Source organism: Silurus aristotelis (assembly GCF_946808225.1).
Source record: "Silurus aristotelis genome assembly, chromosome: 3".
In the NCBI taxonomy this organism is placed as follows: domain Eukaryota; kingdom Metazoa; phylum Chordata; class Actinopteri; order Siluriformes; family Siluridae; genus Silurus; species Silurus aristotelis.
The window spans coordinates 26868193-26882937 of record NC_139576.1 but is presented as its reverse complement, the minus strand read 5'-3'; the positions used below and the strand labels follow the sequence as shown (position 1 = coordinate 26882937).

Here is a 14745-nt window from a genome sequence, read left to right as displayed (position 1 = left end):
GGGACAGAAGCGATTTACATATTCATCCTGCTGTCTGACAGCGTTATGATGGTCAGTGTATAGATCATCAGTGAAAAATGCTCTTCTCATCTTCTCTCGTCTCTTTGGCTCAATGATATGTCTCGTCTCTGGTGCATTTTAAAGTCACCGGTCATATTACACTTGCTGCTGGGATTCTTATTTCACTTCCAAATGTTCATAGGGCAGGTGCAAATTATTTAAAATAGCCTTGAATATGTTCCAGAGAAAATGTTGACTGTATGTTTATATTGTTTCATTTTAATTGCGCCTGGGACATGCTTTATTCCAGAGGAGCCTTCTCGTATGTAAAGCGGGTGACACACAAGTCAGGAAAAAGAGAGTATGCAGCCAAGTTCATCTCAGCTCGAGCCAAGAGAAAAGCCTCAGCCTTGAGGGAGATGAACATCTTGTCTCAACTTGATCATGAAAGAATCGTCTACTTCCATGATGCCTTTGAGAAGAAGAACGCGGTCATCATTGTTACTGAGATGTATCCTTTTCATGACTCTACAGAGAAAGAACGTTTCTGGTGTTTGTGCATGTGCTTCAAAACCCTTGTGCTTGTACCCCATATTTTGCATATTTAAAATCTCATAAACTTATATATAGAAACAAGGTCCTGGATTACTTTTCCTTGAAACTATATTGTAGTAGAATATGTTCTTACACTGTTCACAAAACCACTGAGTCCATGACAAGAATATATACAGGACATCTTTTTAATCTTTGTATTTATGTAAATAAACACCTTTTACGTGTTTTCTCGTGGTAAATGTTTTACAGAAGTTTTATTCTTAAAGCATATAAATGATATTATGAAAACTGTTTCTCTGTAAGAAACTTCAATAGGCTTATATTCAAATAGGTAGAAGTGGCTAAAAGAGACATAGAACATATCAACAATGTCAGAATATAATATAATATAATATAATATAATATAATATAATATAATATAATATAATATAATATAATATAATATAATATAATATAATATAATATAATATAATATAATATAACAAAAATAATACCTTGACTTTTCTGTTTTCAAAACAAATATAAAAATGTGTATAATAAATAAACAAGAAATCTAAATATTAAAACTGGCTCTTACACCATATTTGTTTCACAAATTCACAATAATGTCTGTGGAATGGGCAGCTTGCACATTAGAATCGGCGCCATCTATTCTGAAGGATATGTACCGGATTTAGAGAAACATATGCTTTCATCAAGACAATGTCCTTTTCAGGGAAGGCCTTGCATTTCAGCAAGTCATTGATAAACTGCATACTGCATCTTTCAGTCTAGACCTTTCACCAACTGGACATATACAGACTGTTACTAAAATATGTTGTACTCATCATTTTTATCAAATCAAAATCACCATTTTCTTTCCTTAAAACGGTACATTTCCTCAGTTTCAACATTTTATGTTTTCTTTGTTCTATTGTGAATAAAATATGGGGTTATGAGATGTTTTTCAGTTACATTTTATACAGCATCACTTTTTATTTGGAAATAGGATTGTATATAATATAATAACATGAAGAATTAGAGAAAGAAGAAAATGAAGTTGAAAAGAAAACATTATTAATATACATTTGATTTATTTTCTGGAGCTGGTAATAATTCTGGCCAATAGTAAACCTTTTTTAATGCAGTTTTCTTTTATATAAAAGAGTAAAATCTATAACTGGTGACTTGGTTAAGGTTTCTGGTAGAAGATGCTTATGTAACATTTATAGAAGGTGTCTCCAGGGCAGTGTTTTTTTCTACTCTATTTTCTGTCTCAAAAACCTTTTAAAGATGTTAAATTTAACTATAGTATTGTTTAAAAAGGGACCGGTATTAATTTTTTTTTTAAGATTTCTATTTTTTGTTCATTATTTATTTATATTTTAGAAAAGAAATGTTTGTTTAATAGCACTATTAGATATCAGATTGAAATATATTGTGGGAAAAAAGCTGAGTATTTGCAGTGAAGCCTTTTAAGGGCTGCAGAGTGAGGCATGTAGTTTCACTTTCTTTAATTAATTTGGCCTGCTGCCATGACAGCTGCAGCAGCTGTATGTAATATAGGTCTGGTTATCGTTGTTGCTTATTTAGCTGGAATCACAGCCAATGAAGTTTCATTAAATCACACACTAAACTTGTATCTGCTCTTAACACTTACCTGAAGATGTCATGAGGAGCTTTTGGATAGACTAACGAAGAAATCAACAGTGATGGACACAGAGGTGAGTGGCTCCTTCCTGTCCTCCCCAGTACTTGTGCTACAAGATGCATGGAATTTGTAAATCTTTTGTATTAATATTGTATGTTTTCCTTTTTTTATTACTAATTCACAGATTTGCTCCAGCATCAAACAAGTGTTGGAGGGAATTAACTATCTTCATCAAAATAATATTCTGCATTTGGACATTAAGGTGAGTCTGTTATTGTATCTACTATTTAGCAGTTCTTCACACAATTGCTCATGCCGCTACACATTTGTTTGCTTCTAGACTTGCTTTAGAAATTGCGATAGATGGGTGGGTGGGTGGGTGGGTAATTAGGTAGGGAGGTAGGATGATGGATGGATGGATGGATGGATGGATGGATGGATGGATGGATGGATGGATGGATGGATGGAATCGGGTAGGCGAGTAGGTAGGTAGGTAGGTAGGTAGGTAGGTAGGTAGATAGATAGATGGATGGATGGATGGATGGATGGATGGATGGATGGATGGATGGATGGATGGATGGATGGATAGATAGATAGATAGATAGATAGATAGATAGATAGATAGATAGATAGATAGATAGATAGATAGATAGATAGATAGATAGATAGATAGATAGATAGATTGATTCTTTTTAAACATAATTTTATTTAAGTCGGTATATAAATTCCTTTCCACCACATTACCACAGGGATCTGTTTAAGTCCCCTATTTTATCTGCAACTCCCTATCAAAGTAATTTTTTTATTATATTTTATTTTAATGCTGATTGATACTTTTAGAATATATTAGTAGTAGATCATACACAAATAATTTCTTGTTAATTCCTTCTTTTTTCTTAATCCTGACCACTTGTATTTTGACTCAAAGCCTGACAACATCTTAATGGCGGACCATTCCAGCGATCAGATCCGGATTTGTGATTTTGGAAACGCAGTGATGTTTACACCTGGCGAAGCACAGTATTGCAAATATGGTACTCCAGAATTCATTGCCCCAGAGATTGTTAACCAGACACCAGTCTCCAAGGCAACTGACATCTGGTAAAACATCTACATCTGCCTAAATCTCAAAATATTAAATATTATATGCAAATAAGAATGTCTTTAATATGCTAATTCCATCGTTTCTTTCTTCAGGTCGGTTGGTGTCGTGACCTATCTGTGGTAGGTTGACTTATTGTGAGCCATATCTAATTTTTTTTAAATATATTTTTAAGAATAAACTTGTTGATCTTATATTTTACATCCACTGAGTTTACTGTATGTTTTTTACTTCAAAATAAAATCAATATTAAGCAAAGTTCTCCCTTTATTTAGCCTAACTGGCGTGTCTCCATTTGCGGGAGAAAATGACCGCACCTCAGTCCTCAACATCAGGAATTACAATGTGGCTTTCGAGGAGAGCATGTTTGCTGATCTCTGCCATGAAGCAAAAGGATTTGTCATCAAATTACTTGTGGCTGACAGGCTGTAAGTGCAAAGTGCTGTTAAATCAATCTGTACAAGTCATTCGTGAATTTTATCTAAAGTACCCACTGAACATTTAGCATTTTAATGTCATCATGCGGCTTTTCTTTCTTCTCCACAGGAGGCCTGATGCCTCTGAGTGTCTTCGTCATCCATGGTTCAAGGTAGAAAGGGGATGACATTAACAACAATAAAAAACTATTAACAGAGAGAAGAATGAAAAAGTGACCATTGCCAGAATAACCTATAATCTGCATTTTTTTGCATTTTAATTTTTACTGAAAATATGTACTGTTTTGTTTATTAGAATTAATCTTTTACATGAAAAAAGAAACTTGCATTACCAATAAAAGCACAAAAACACAGAGGAGAAAATGTATATTTAAATGGAAATATAGATAATTTGTTTTAGTTATTATCATTTAATAACCCTTTATTATTACAATTAAAAAAATTTACGCTAGCAAGCAGGTCAATTGAAGTAATTATTATTGTGTCATAATAAATATTAATAGATCCTATGCATTTTTCTAATAATTCACTATTTATGAGCCCAACATACACCACAATGCCTCATACTGATATACTAATAGCAGTTATTGTCATTTCTTTCCTATATGAAGAATCATTCTATGCAATTTCTTTTTCTGACAGCCCTTTATCTTTTTCAGGTACAAAATAAGGGAAAGAACATCAGCACAGAGTCCCTAAAAAAATTCTTGTTAAGAAGAAAATGGCAGGTCAGGAAAAAAAGAACATAGAAGTTTTATTTTCATGCTATATTTCTTTTTAATGTTATACTAACAATCATAAACTATTTACAGAGGTCTCTTATTAGCTACAAGTCCAAAATGGTCATGAGGTCAATCCCTGCATTGATGGATGACTCTTCAAGCCATATTTCCATAGCTGTTCCACGACATTTAAAAGAAGGCTCACCACCACCATCTTCTTCGTCGGACTCTGATGAAGATATTGATGAACTGCCATTTATTCCAATGCCAATGAATATGGAGTTCTCAGGCTCAAGAATGTCACTGAATGAGATTATTGGGGATGATGAAATAGTCAAGACGAATAGCAAACTTCAAATTTCAGGACCAACTGCTGAAAAGCCAGAGCCCATGGAGTGTGAGCAATTAGATGTAGCTGGTGATGCTGATGTGCGAGGCCGACCAAGAAAAAGGACAACACTTGAAGATGAAAATGGGTCCTCTAATGAAGAATCAGGTGGGGTGTCAAAGAGGTCAGAGCAGGCAAAAATACCCCTTAAAAGAGGTTCAAGTATGGAGTCTGACATACCTGAAGGATCTCACCGTAGGGGTGAACTGCGTAGAGGGAGCTCAGCAGATAGTGCTCTACAACTTCATATCAAGCCAGAAGAGGGTGCTGCGGAGAGTCCTATAGAAGGTAGAAGAATCCTTAAAAAGTCTGTGTCTATGGAATTGCCAAGAAGGAGCCCAAGCCCAGGAGCAGCCCAGATGAGCCAGGAGGATTATGCCTTGAAACTGGAGCTGATGAGACAAAGGCTTCTTAGAGGAGGCTCTGTGGACAACAAAATGAGTGGCCTTCGCGGCCCACTGCTGGAGACCTTGGGCATGGGCGATGAAAAGTGTTTTATAAGAGGACCTCGTCTAGGTAACCCTCCATTAGTTCGGGCAGCGTCCAGTGACTCTCCTCGAGATGACATTCCAAAGACCAAAGTGTTCCGCAAAAGTGCTTCCTTCAGCCAGGGTGATGCTGAGCCTATGCCCCTACACCGAAGAATTGGGGCACCTTTAGAGATTCCTGTAGCCCAGGTTGAAGAACGTCGCCTGCAGGAAGCTGTGTCTATGTCTGTTCTTGCTGAGCCAGTCAAGCCAGATTCAAGCCCCATTACCCCAAAATCACTTACTCCTGAACCAAAGAAACATGAGACAAATATAAAGGTAGAAGACAAAGAACCATCACCTGTCAAGGAGCTTAAGCATGAGGAAATTTCTATTGAGCAAACAGACATTGCTTCTAAAGTGAGAGGTAATGATAAAAAGTCCAGTGATGATATAGTCCAAAAGAAAGATTTGAGCATGTTACAGGAAACTGTCCAAGAACCGAAGAAAGTCCCGCAAAGTAGGTCAACACCTGTTATGGTGCCAAGAGTAATAGTAGAAAAAATTGAGGAAGAGGAGGAAGGAGAGGAGAATGAACTAACAGAATCTGTAATAGAACAGGAGCTTTCTGTTGATAAGATGGAGGATGAAGAAATTGAAGAAGTAGTATCACTGGTTAAAACCTCTGAGATAATTACACCCACTAGTACCACTGAGGTTGCTTCAGTTGGGGCCCCTCAGAGTGCTGTCTCAACATATATGACCCCCAGTCCCCCTGTCCTAACTGTACTGCCAGATGGCAGGACATCTGCATATGCAAGTATCATGCAGGCCATCATAGTTCCATCACTGCAACCAAACCAAACCACAACTATCCCTGCATCTACAAATATATCTACAACACTAACTTCCTCAACTGGACCTGGTGCTACAACCATGGTCAGACATATTTCAGAGCCAACTCTTTTGCCAGCAATATCATCATCCAAGTCAGATACTCAGCAAACCACTGAACATCCCGCAGTTTTCTCTCAAGTTGCTTCAGTAGAACAATCAGCAAAGGAACTAAGTCCACCCAAGACTCCCACACAAGTTACCCCAATCACAGAGTCCTCTTCCAGAGGTCAATTCAAAGATCTTGCCTCTGAAGAGGTCTTTGAGGCTCGGTTTAAAAAACGTGAGTCATCTCTAACTCGTGGGCTGAAACTACTTTCAAGGCAAAAGAACGAAGAAAAATCCCCAGTTGCTCCTGAGGTTACAGAAGAGATGTATCGTCCAGGTCCAGTTGGTGCTCCTTTAGAGTTTGTACACAGAAACCTGGAGAAATCCAAATCTGTTCAAGACCTCCGTGAAGCACAAAAAGATCCAGGTTTCATGAGAAGACTGTCCATGCGTCTGAAGAGGTCCCCTTCAATTGAGCGGAATGACGAAAAGCCCAAAGAAGAAGATATCAGTGTCCCTAGGCGTCGTTTATCTTGGGCATTGGGTAGGAGAGGGTCACAGGACAAAAAAGAAGTGGAGATGATGAGACTGGATGGAGGACCAGAAGCACCTCCAGAGCCAGAGACCAAAAAGCCAAATGAGTCTCCTGTGCTAGCCATGCGCAGAAAGATCAGCAACACAGTGGCTGGCATCTCGATGAAGATCAGGAGCCATTCTGAGGAAAGGAAAGATGAAAAAGAGGAGAAGACAGAAACAAAGAAGACTCCTTTGCTGTCTATACTGCGCCGTTCTACCTCAGAAGGAGCCAGTCTGAAGAGGATGGGTATCCCACAGAATCAGTTAGCTTCCCAGGCTGGCAACGGGGCTTCCTCTGAGTCTTTGGATTCCATGTCCAGCATTCAGTCAGAGTCAGCTGTCAAAAGTATGTTAAATAACAATTCATACTGTAAGGTTTATTGTGAAGTTGATTGTGAATTATTGGAGAATTGAGTCTGAGAGTTAAGATCATTTCCTTCAAGGTGTAGAGACTGAGCGGAGGTCACGGTGGGATAGATGGGGCCTAACCAGAGGGAGAAAAGATAAGACCATATCCCAGCCTGACATACCCACTGCTTTAGCCAGAGAGAACGGCTCACTCCGCTCTCGTCAGTACGCCCGGACAGCCTCAGGTAGGCCTTATGACAATATAATAGTTACTAAATTGTTGTACAAAATACACATTTATCTCAAACAGTGTATAGGAACCAGGATCTTTTTGTCTTATATGTCTCATCCAGATTTGTTCTGAAAAAATGTTTTGTACTTTTTTCTAATTGGGTAGGCTTTTCTCATAACTCATACTTATCACTATGAATTATGTATGCAGAAATTGCTGCGAATCTATCGAAGGAATAACGATTGTTTGATTTACATAGACTTCCCTCCAGTATTCCATATCAAACTGAGGGACCATGTTCTGCTTGAGGGAGATCCAGTCACTCTCAGCTGCTTGCCTGCTGGCAGTCCTCATCCACGCATCACATGGATGAAAGGTATGGAACCAAATAAATGATGTCAGTTAACATTGGATGATTAATTGGCTCATTTTAAAATGCAGCCCGACTAAATTGCTATATGAATAATAGAATGCTATTAAAAACAGTTTATTTGGATAATTGAAGCTCTTTTTGAGCTTCAGAAAATAGTTATTCATCATTATTTTGAATAATTGATTTACATGTATTAAAGCTTTAATTGATTTATTTCTATAAAAGAAGCAATTTCATTGAGTTCATGCATGTTGTTATATGATTTTTTTTTTATGCGTTCTGTTTAAAGGAATGTAATCTTTTTTCTTATAGTTTTTAGCTAGTTTTTTTCATGCATTAAAATTAAACAGCAATAATTTGTTCAGCTAAAACTTTACCAGCCAAAATTTTAATAATGAATCAGCTGAAACCAGCTCAGTAACATGACTTGTTGCATTCCTAAACTGAATCATTGACCCTATAATTAGATTGTGGGATGAGACTGTCATGAGCACAGGAGATATTTTAAGAACACTGTCGAACACGCAAAATATCAGTGCAAAGTCGTACTTTACTACATTATCCAAAATGATTTATAGAAAGTATCAATTGGGGGGCATTTTAAGATAATTTAAGTTAACACGATTTTGTTGTCAATTAAAAAATAATAATATGGCTTGAATGGGTTTGTGGATTCGTTTGTGTCTCTTCAGATAAAAAGATACTGGAAATTGACCCAAGAATGAATGTCATCTCTTGCCCTGATGGGAGACAGCTGCTGATGATTATGAAGACCACCAAGAAAGATGCAGGCCTTTATGAATGTGTGGCCACAAATGCATTAGCATCTGTCAGCAGCTCCTGTAAACTATCTTTAGCCCGTGAGTACATGAAAATATAAGCATATGTACATACAGTATGTTCATGGCAGGATAATCAGGAAATCCGTCAGAGGCTCAGCCTGGATGGAGGCTCAAGAGACTTGATTATTTCATTGTGAGCTTATGTATCATTTGCAACAAATCAGAAAGGTGAATATTTTCAGAATTATATTGCAGGTCAGATACAAAACAGTAAAAGAGGAAGACATGTTAACTCAGTTTACTGTATAGTAAAGTTCTGGGAGCAATATGTAATATTCTATTATTAAATATACATTCATTTGTTGGAATAGGGCTTCGTACAGTAATTTTACTAATTCCCACAAATGCTGTCTTACTCTTTGATTGAATCAAAAGGCTACTCTGGTTCTTATCAATATGCAAAGCAAATTTGTTCACAGAACAACAGGCCACAGCTTTTCTATTTTAAGCCTGAATTAAAACTGATGAACTGAGCAACGATATTAGTAGGACCAAGAGTTGTAACAGTCACATTAAATAAGTTTGGGAATATTTGCATTTCTATGCTGAAATTTCACACTTTGTTGCACCAGACTGCCAATGACATTTTACATGAATCTGTTTTGTAATGCAATTAAACCAGAATTTTTTCAGGAATTTCTCAAGTGATATTTCTTCGGAAATTCTAAGTCTGTAGGATGTTTAATAAAAACTGACACTTTAGGCTTAATTTCAATGACTTACTGTAGCATTAGATGCCTGTAAGTATTTGAGAATCTGTTTAAAATAATGTTTACTCCTACATTAAACATCAGTCTATTTCCTGGAAGTCACATTCAATATGAATTAAACTTTTAATGTTTAGGTCTGCCAAACCAGCCTGGTACGCCAGAGGTTCCTCAAAAGTATCAAAACACAGCATTGGTGGTGTGGCGTCCATCAGACACCGTGGCCCCTTGTACTTATTGTCTGGAACGGAAGACAGAAGGTGAGCATCCTTTAAACATTCAGTTGTGAGGAATGCTTACATGGTAACAGTACAGTGTGGAGGAGACAATGAAAGTTTGTGCTAATTTATAAACCGGTGTAATATTATCAGCCAGTAATCATTGTATATCTTAATGTGTGTCAAAATATTCTAAAAATGTATTATACATTAGAATAAATTCAGAATGTATATAGTTTCTGTTATGTATAATACTTTTGAGATCGATTTCTCAGAGGCTAGAACAGCAGTTGAGATGCTGAGGTCTTCTGGGCAAGTAGATCTTTACCGCCACCATTAGTACAAACTGTGTATTGCATTGGATTCCTTTCTTATGCTTCAGGTTTAGGGATCGTCTCTATAAACTGAACTTTTTCAAAAGAGTAAAAACTAGTTTAAACTTTTCCAAGACGGTTAAATACATTATGTTGTCTAATATTACTGTAGGTCATAATTTTTATAAGCACATTTTATATCACCTTATCGTTTTACCTAGGTGAAAGTAACTGGCTGATTGTAGCCACTGGAGTGGCCGACTGTTACTACAATGTCAAAGACCTTCCGTCTGGCGCCACCTACAGGTTCAGAGTGGCTTGTGTGAATAAAGCTGGCCAGGGACCATACAGTAATCTGTCTGAGAAAGTCACTCTAGATGCTGCAGGTAAATGTAACTTTATTCCACATGTTGCAAATGTTGTGTCCATATATTTAGTTAAAACTATAAGGGTTACAAATGATTATTTAAAAATAAATAATTAGGATTGCATATAACCCAGCCATTAGGGTTTTACAAGTCACTGCATTCTTAGTGCCGGTCCTTAGTGCCGGAAGTTGTGTGTTTAGGAGACCAAGTGGAAAGGGAGAAATGACCAGAAACATTGGAGGTGGGTTTAAACTGTTCTATCATAGTGTGGATGGAAATGATGTAGGGGTGAAAGTGTAGTAAAAGTGTAGTGTAGGTGAAGAGAGTTTCTGATAGGGTTATGAACATGAAGCTGGAAGTTGAAGGGGTGATGATAAATGTCATCACTGCTTATGCTATGCAAGTGGGTTGTGAGATGGAGGAGAAAGAAAGATTCTGGAGTTAGATGAAGTGGAAGAAGATGTACCTAGGAAAGAAAGAAGAGTGATTGGGTGGGCAGGTACTTGGTGTGACATCTGGAAATAAAATGGAAGACAAAGAGACTTGGTGGTGGAATTAGGAAGTGCAGGAAAGCATAAGGAGAAAGAGTTTGGTGAAACAGGATTGGGATCAACAGAGAGATGAGAAAAGTAGGCAGGAGTACAAGGAGATGCGGCAGCAGGTGAAGAAGGATGTGGATAAAGCAAAGGAAAAGGCATATGAGAAGCTGTATTAGAATTTGGACACTAAGGAAGGAGAAAAGGATTTATACCGATTGACCAGGCAGAGGGACCGAGCTGGGAAGGATGTGCTGCAAGTTATAGAAAATAAAGGATGTAGATGGAAATGTGTTGACTAGTGAGGAGAGTGTGTTGAGAAGATGGAGGGAGTATTTTGAAAAGCTGATAAACGAGGAAAATGAGAGAAAGAGGGGAAGTGAGAGCAGAGATTAAAAGGATGAAGAGTGGAAGGTCGGTTAGACCAAATGACATACCAGTAGAAAGCGTGGAGAAGTTTAGAAGAGATGGCAGTGTAGTTTTTAACCAGATAGCTTAACAAAACTCTGGAAGTGAGAGGATGTCTGAGGAATGGAGAAGGAGTGTGCTGGTACTGATCTTTAAGAATAAGGAAGATGTGCAGACCTGCAGTAACTACAGGGGAATAAAGTTGATCAGTCACACCATGAAGTTATGGGAAAGAGTAGTGGAAGCCAGGCTGAGAGAAGAGGTGACCATCTGTGAGCAACATTATGGTTTTATGCCTAGGAAAAAACACTACAGACGCATTATTTGCACTGAGGATGTTAATGCAGAAGTATGGAGAAGGTCAGAAGGAGTTGCACTGTGTGTTTGTGGACTTAGAGAAAGCATAGGACAGGGTGCCGAGAGAGGAGTTGTGGTATTGTATGAGTAAGTCAGATGTAGCAAAAAAGTATGTGAGGATGGTGCAGGACATGTATAAGGACAGTGTGACAGCAGTGAAGTCTGCAGTAGGAACGACAGACTGGTTCAAGGTGGAGATGGAACTGGATCAAGGATCAGCTCTGAGCCCTTTCCTGTTTGCAGTGTTGATGGACAGGTTGACGAACGAGGTCAGACAGGAGTATCCATGGACTATGATGTTTGCAGATTATATTGTGATTTGTGGTGAGAGTAGGGAGCAGGTGGAGAAGAGCCTGGAGAGGTGGAGGTATGTGCTGGAGAGAAGAGGAATGAAAGTTAGTAGGAGTAAAACAGAATGTGAATGAGAGGGAGAGTAGTGGAGTGGTGCGGTTGCAGGGAGAAGAGGTGGAGAAGGTGGAGGAGTTCAGGTACCTGGGGTCAACAGTGCAAAGAAATGGTGAGTGTGTTAGAGAAGTAAAGAAAAGAGTACAGACAGGGTGGAGTGGGTGGAGAACAGTGGCAGGAGTGATTTGTGATAGAAGAGTATCTGCAATAGTGAAAGGGAAAGTTTATAGGACTGTGGTGAGACCTGCGATGTTGTATGGTGGCATTGAGTAAAAGACAGGAGGTGGAACTGGAGGTAGAAGACCTAAAGATGCTGAGATTTTTCATTGGGAGTGGACAGGATTAGAAACAAGTTTATTAGAGGGACAGCGCATGTAGGACGTTTTGAAGACAAGGTAAGGGCAGCCTGATTAAGATGGTTCGCACATGTGCAGAGGAGGTACATGGGGGAAAACAGGTAGAAGAATGCTAAGGATGGAGCCAGCAAGAAGGAGGAAAAAAGTAAGGCCAAGGAGGCGGTTTATGGATGTGGTAAGGAAAGACATGCAGGTAGTTGGGTTGAAAGAGGCAGATGTAGAAGACAGGGGGGGTATAAAGACGGATGATCCACTGTGGCGACCCCTAATGGGAGAAGCCGGAAGAAGAAGAAGATATATGTCGTTGTCAAAGTTTTTGTAGTTATAAAAAATAAGTATTTCTATATTTCAATTTCAAAGTACTTGATTGACATGATTATTCATATGCAATATTTACAACATCAGTGTAAAAGAATGATGACAAAAGTATACTAATAATGCAAATACAATTTAATAATGTAAATAAATCAATTTAATTAATAACAGTGAAAAATAATAAAATATGAAAGATTCTGTTGCAGATCAATAGTGGGGTTACAGCAATTATGTACAAAATAAAATGAAAAGTTGAAGATTATATATTTAAACACATAGTTAAGTTAAAGTTAAGTTAAATTAGAAATTTAGTGAATCATATGTATGATGACAATGTAATGGTCCAGTGAGATGTGTTTAGCGCAGTAGTTGTTGTAGTAGTTTCGATTCATGTGCAGCTCAGAAATAAATTTTGCTGCAGCATGAGTCTGATTGCTTTCCCCCAGTAACACCTGCTTCTGTTCTGCTTATGATTAGCTGCTAAAGTGTGAGAGAAGCTTAGAAAAATGTTCTAAATATTTTTTTTTTGAAATAATGACAACATCTCATGAAAATGCTCATAATTGGAAAGTTTGGGAATATTCATTTAGCTAGAATATTATTGTTTAAATAATGAGTATTTTATTGGGATATTTTGGATTATGTAGATAAAAATAGACTGTATAGATATTATTTATGGATATTTATGGCTGCCAATAGTTTGAGAATCCCTACTAACCCAATTCCTCTATTCAATGTCGTAAATATTTTTTAAATATTTTTTTATGTTTTTCTTCTACAGCACTTCCAAAATCCACAGGAACAGTCATCGTCAAAACACTTCCATCATCAGCAGGTCCTGCCGTGGTGACCTCTACTATGACTGTACCTCCTATAAAGCGTGCTGGGAGTAAACCTGTCCCCACTTCTTCTACAACTCCAGTACAGTCTTCTGCTGCACAACCTGCCAAACCTGCTGCACAACCTGCCAAACCTGCTGCACCTTCTGCCAAACCTGCTGCACCTTCTGCCAAACCTGCTGCACCTTCTGAGAAACCTGCTACACGTTCTGACAAATCTGCTGCACCTTCTGAGAAACCTGCTACACGTTCTGAGAAATCTGCTGCACCTTCTGCCAAACCACCCCCAACAACTCTATCTCCTGCTAAAACACCCATGTCAGCCTCCACAAATCATAATGTACCCAAGGTTCCTCAGCCTTCTAGCCCTAGTACATCTGCTTCCAGCACACCTGCCCCCAGCATGCCCACCCTGACCAAAGCCAAAACTACCCTTAATATCACAGTGTCCAAACCTGCAACTACTCCATCTACATCCAAACTTTCTCCTCCTGTTGTTCTCCCTAAACCCCAGACTCCTATCAATGTGGTTTCACCTATGGCAATAACCCCTCCAGTGTCCCCACCCCCATTAGTTTCTCCTCCATCCAACCTTGGTAAACCCATTTCCTCAGTACCCATGTATGTCCCTGCAAGTACAACAGCACCTGTGACTTTAGTCACCCCTAAAACTCCCTCTCCCGCCCTGCCTCCACCTGTGGTGCTGGTTACGAGTCTCACCCCTGTTGGAGAAGGCAGTGCTACTCCAAGCAGGGTGACCCCTAGTGGGAGGGTCACTCCATCAGGACGTGTTACTCCGACAGGGCGGAGAACTCCATTGGGCAAGACAGGAGAGTCTGCCTTACGTCAGGGTGTGCCTCAGAAGCCCTATACCTTTATGGATGAGAAAACCAGGTAATGCACACTATATAAGTACAAATCTATTTGAGTTTATTCATTTTTATATATATCCCTCGTAGCATTTAGAGGGTTTTTGTTTGTTTGGTTTGTTTTTAAGTAGTTAAAGTCTAGTTGTTTATCACTGTTTTATGATTTTTGATCTTTTATTCAGAGGCCGTTTTGGCGTCATCCGAGAGTGCAGAGAAAACGCTACAGGAAACCTCTTTATGGCTAAAATTGTTCCATATGAGCCTGAGAGCAAGCAGAGTGTTCTGCAGGAGTATGAAATCCTCAAGGCCTTGCATCATGACAAGATTATGACTCTCCACGAGGCCTATGTCACACCACGCTACCTCGTGCTCATCTCCGAGTGCTGCACTGGCAAAGAGCTTCTCCACAGCCTGATTGATAGGTCAGAAGCCATCTGGC

At 38.6% G+C, this 14745-nt stretch overlaps 1 protein-coding gene across 4 annotated transcripts in view; it reads left to right on the top strand.

The window, feature by feature from the left end:
• Positions 1 to 14745, top strand: part of spegb (striated muscle enriched protein kinase b) — a 101480-nt gene that overhangs the window by 81367 nt on the left and 5368 nt on the right. For all 4 annotated transcript variants that reach the window (XM_083537625.1, XM_083537627.1, XM_083537626.1 and 1 more), the window contains 16 exons: positions 311 to 511; positions 2201 to 2258; positions 2370 to 2447; positions 3114 to 3286; positions 3383 to 3409; positions 3563 to 3715; positions 3834 to 3876; positions 4384 to 4452; positions 4537 to 7165; positions 7263 to 7412; positions 7659 to 7775; positions 8465 to 8632; positions 9459 to 9581; positions 10075 to 10239; positions 13380 to 14331; positions 14489 to 14728. In XM_083537625.1, coding sequence (XP_083393751.1) covers positions 311 to 511; positions 2201 to 2258; positions 2370 to 2447; positions 3114 to 3286; positions 3383 to 3409; positions 3563 to 3715; positions 3834 to 3876; positions 4384 to 4452; positions 4537 to 7165; positions 7263 to 7412; positions 7659 to 7775; positions 8465 to 8632; positions 9459 to 9581; positions 10075 to 10239; positions 13380 to 14331; positions 14489 to 14728 — 5346 coding nt within the window. The remainder of the gene's footprint in view (positions 1 to 310; positions 512 to 2200; positions 2259 to 2369; positions 2448 to 3113; positions 3287 to 3382; positions 3410 to 3562; positions 3716 to 3833; positions 3877 to 4383; positions 4453 to 4536; positions 7166 to 7262; positions 7413 to 7658; positions 7776 to 8464; positions 8633 to 9458; positions 9582 to 10074; positions 10240 to 13379; positions 14332 to 14488; positions 14729 to 14745) is intronic.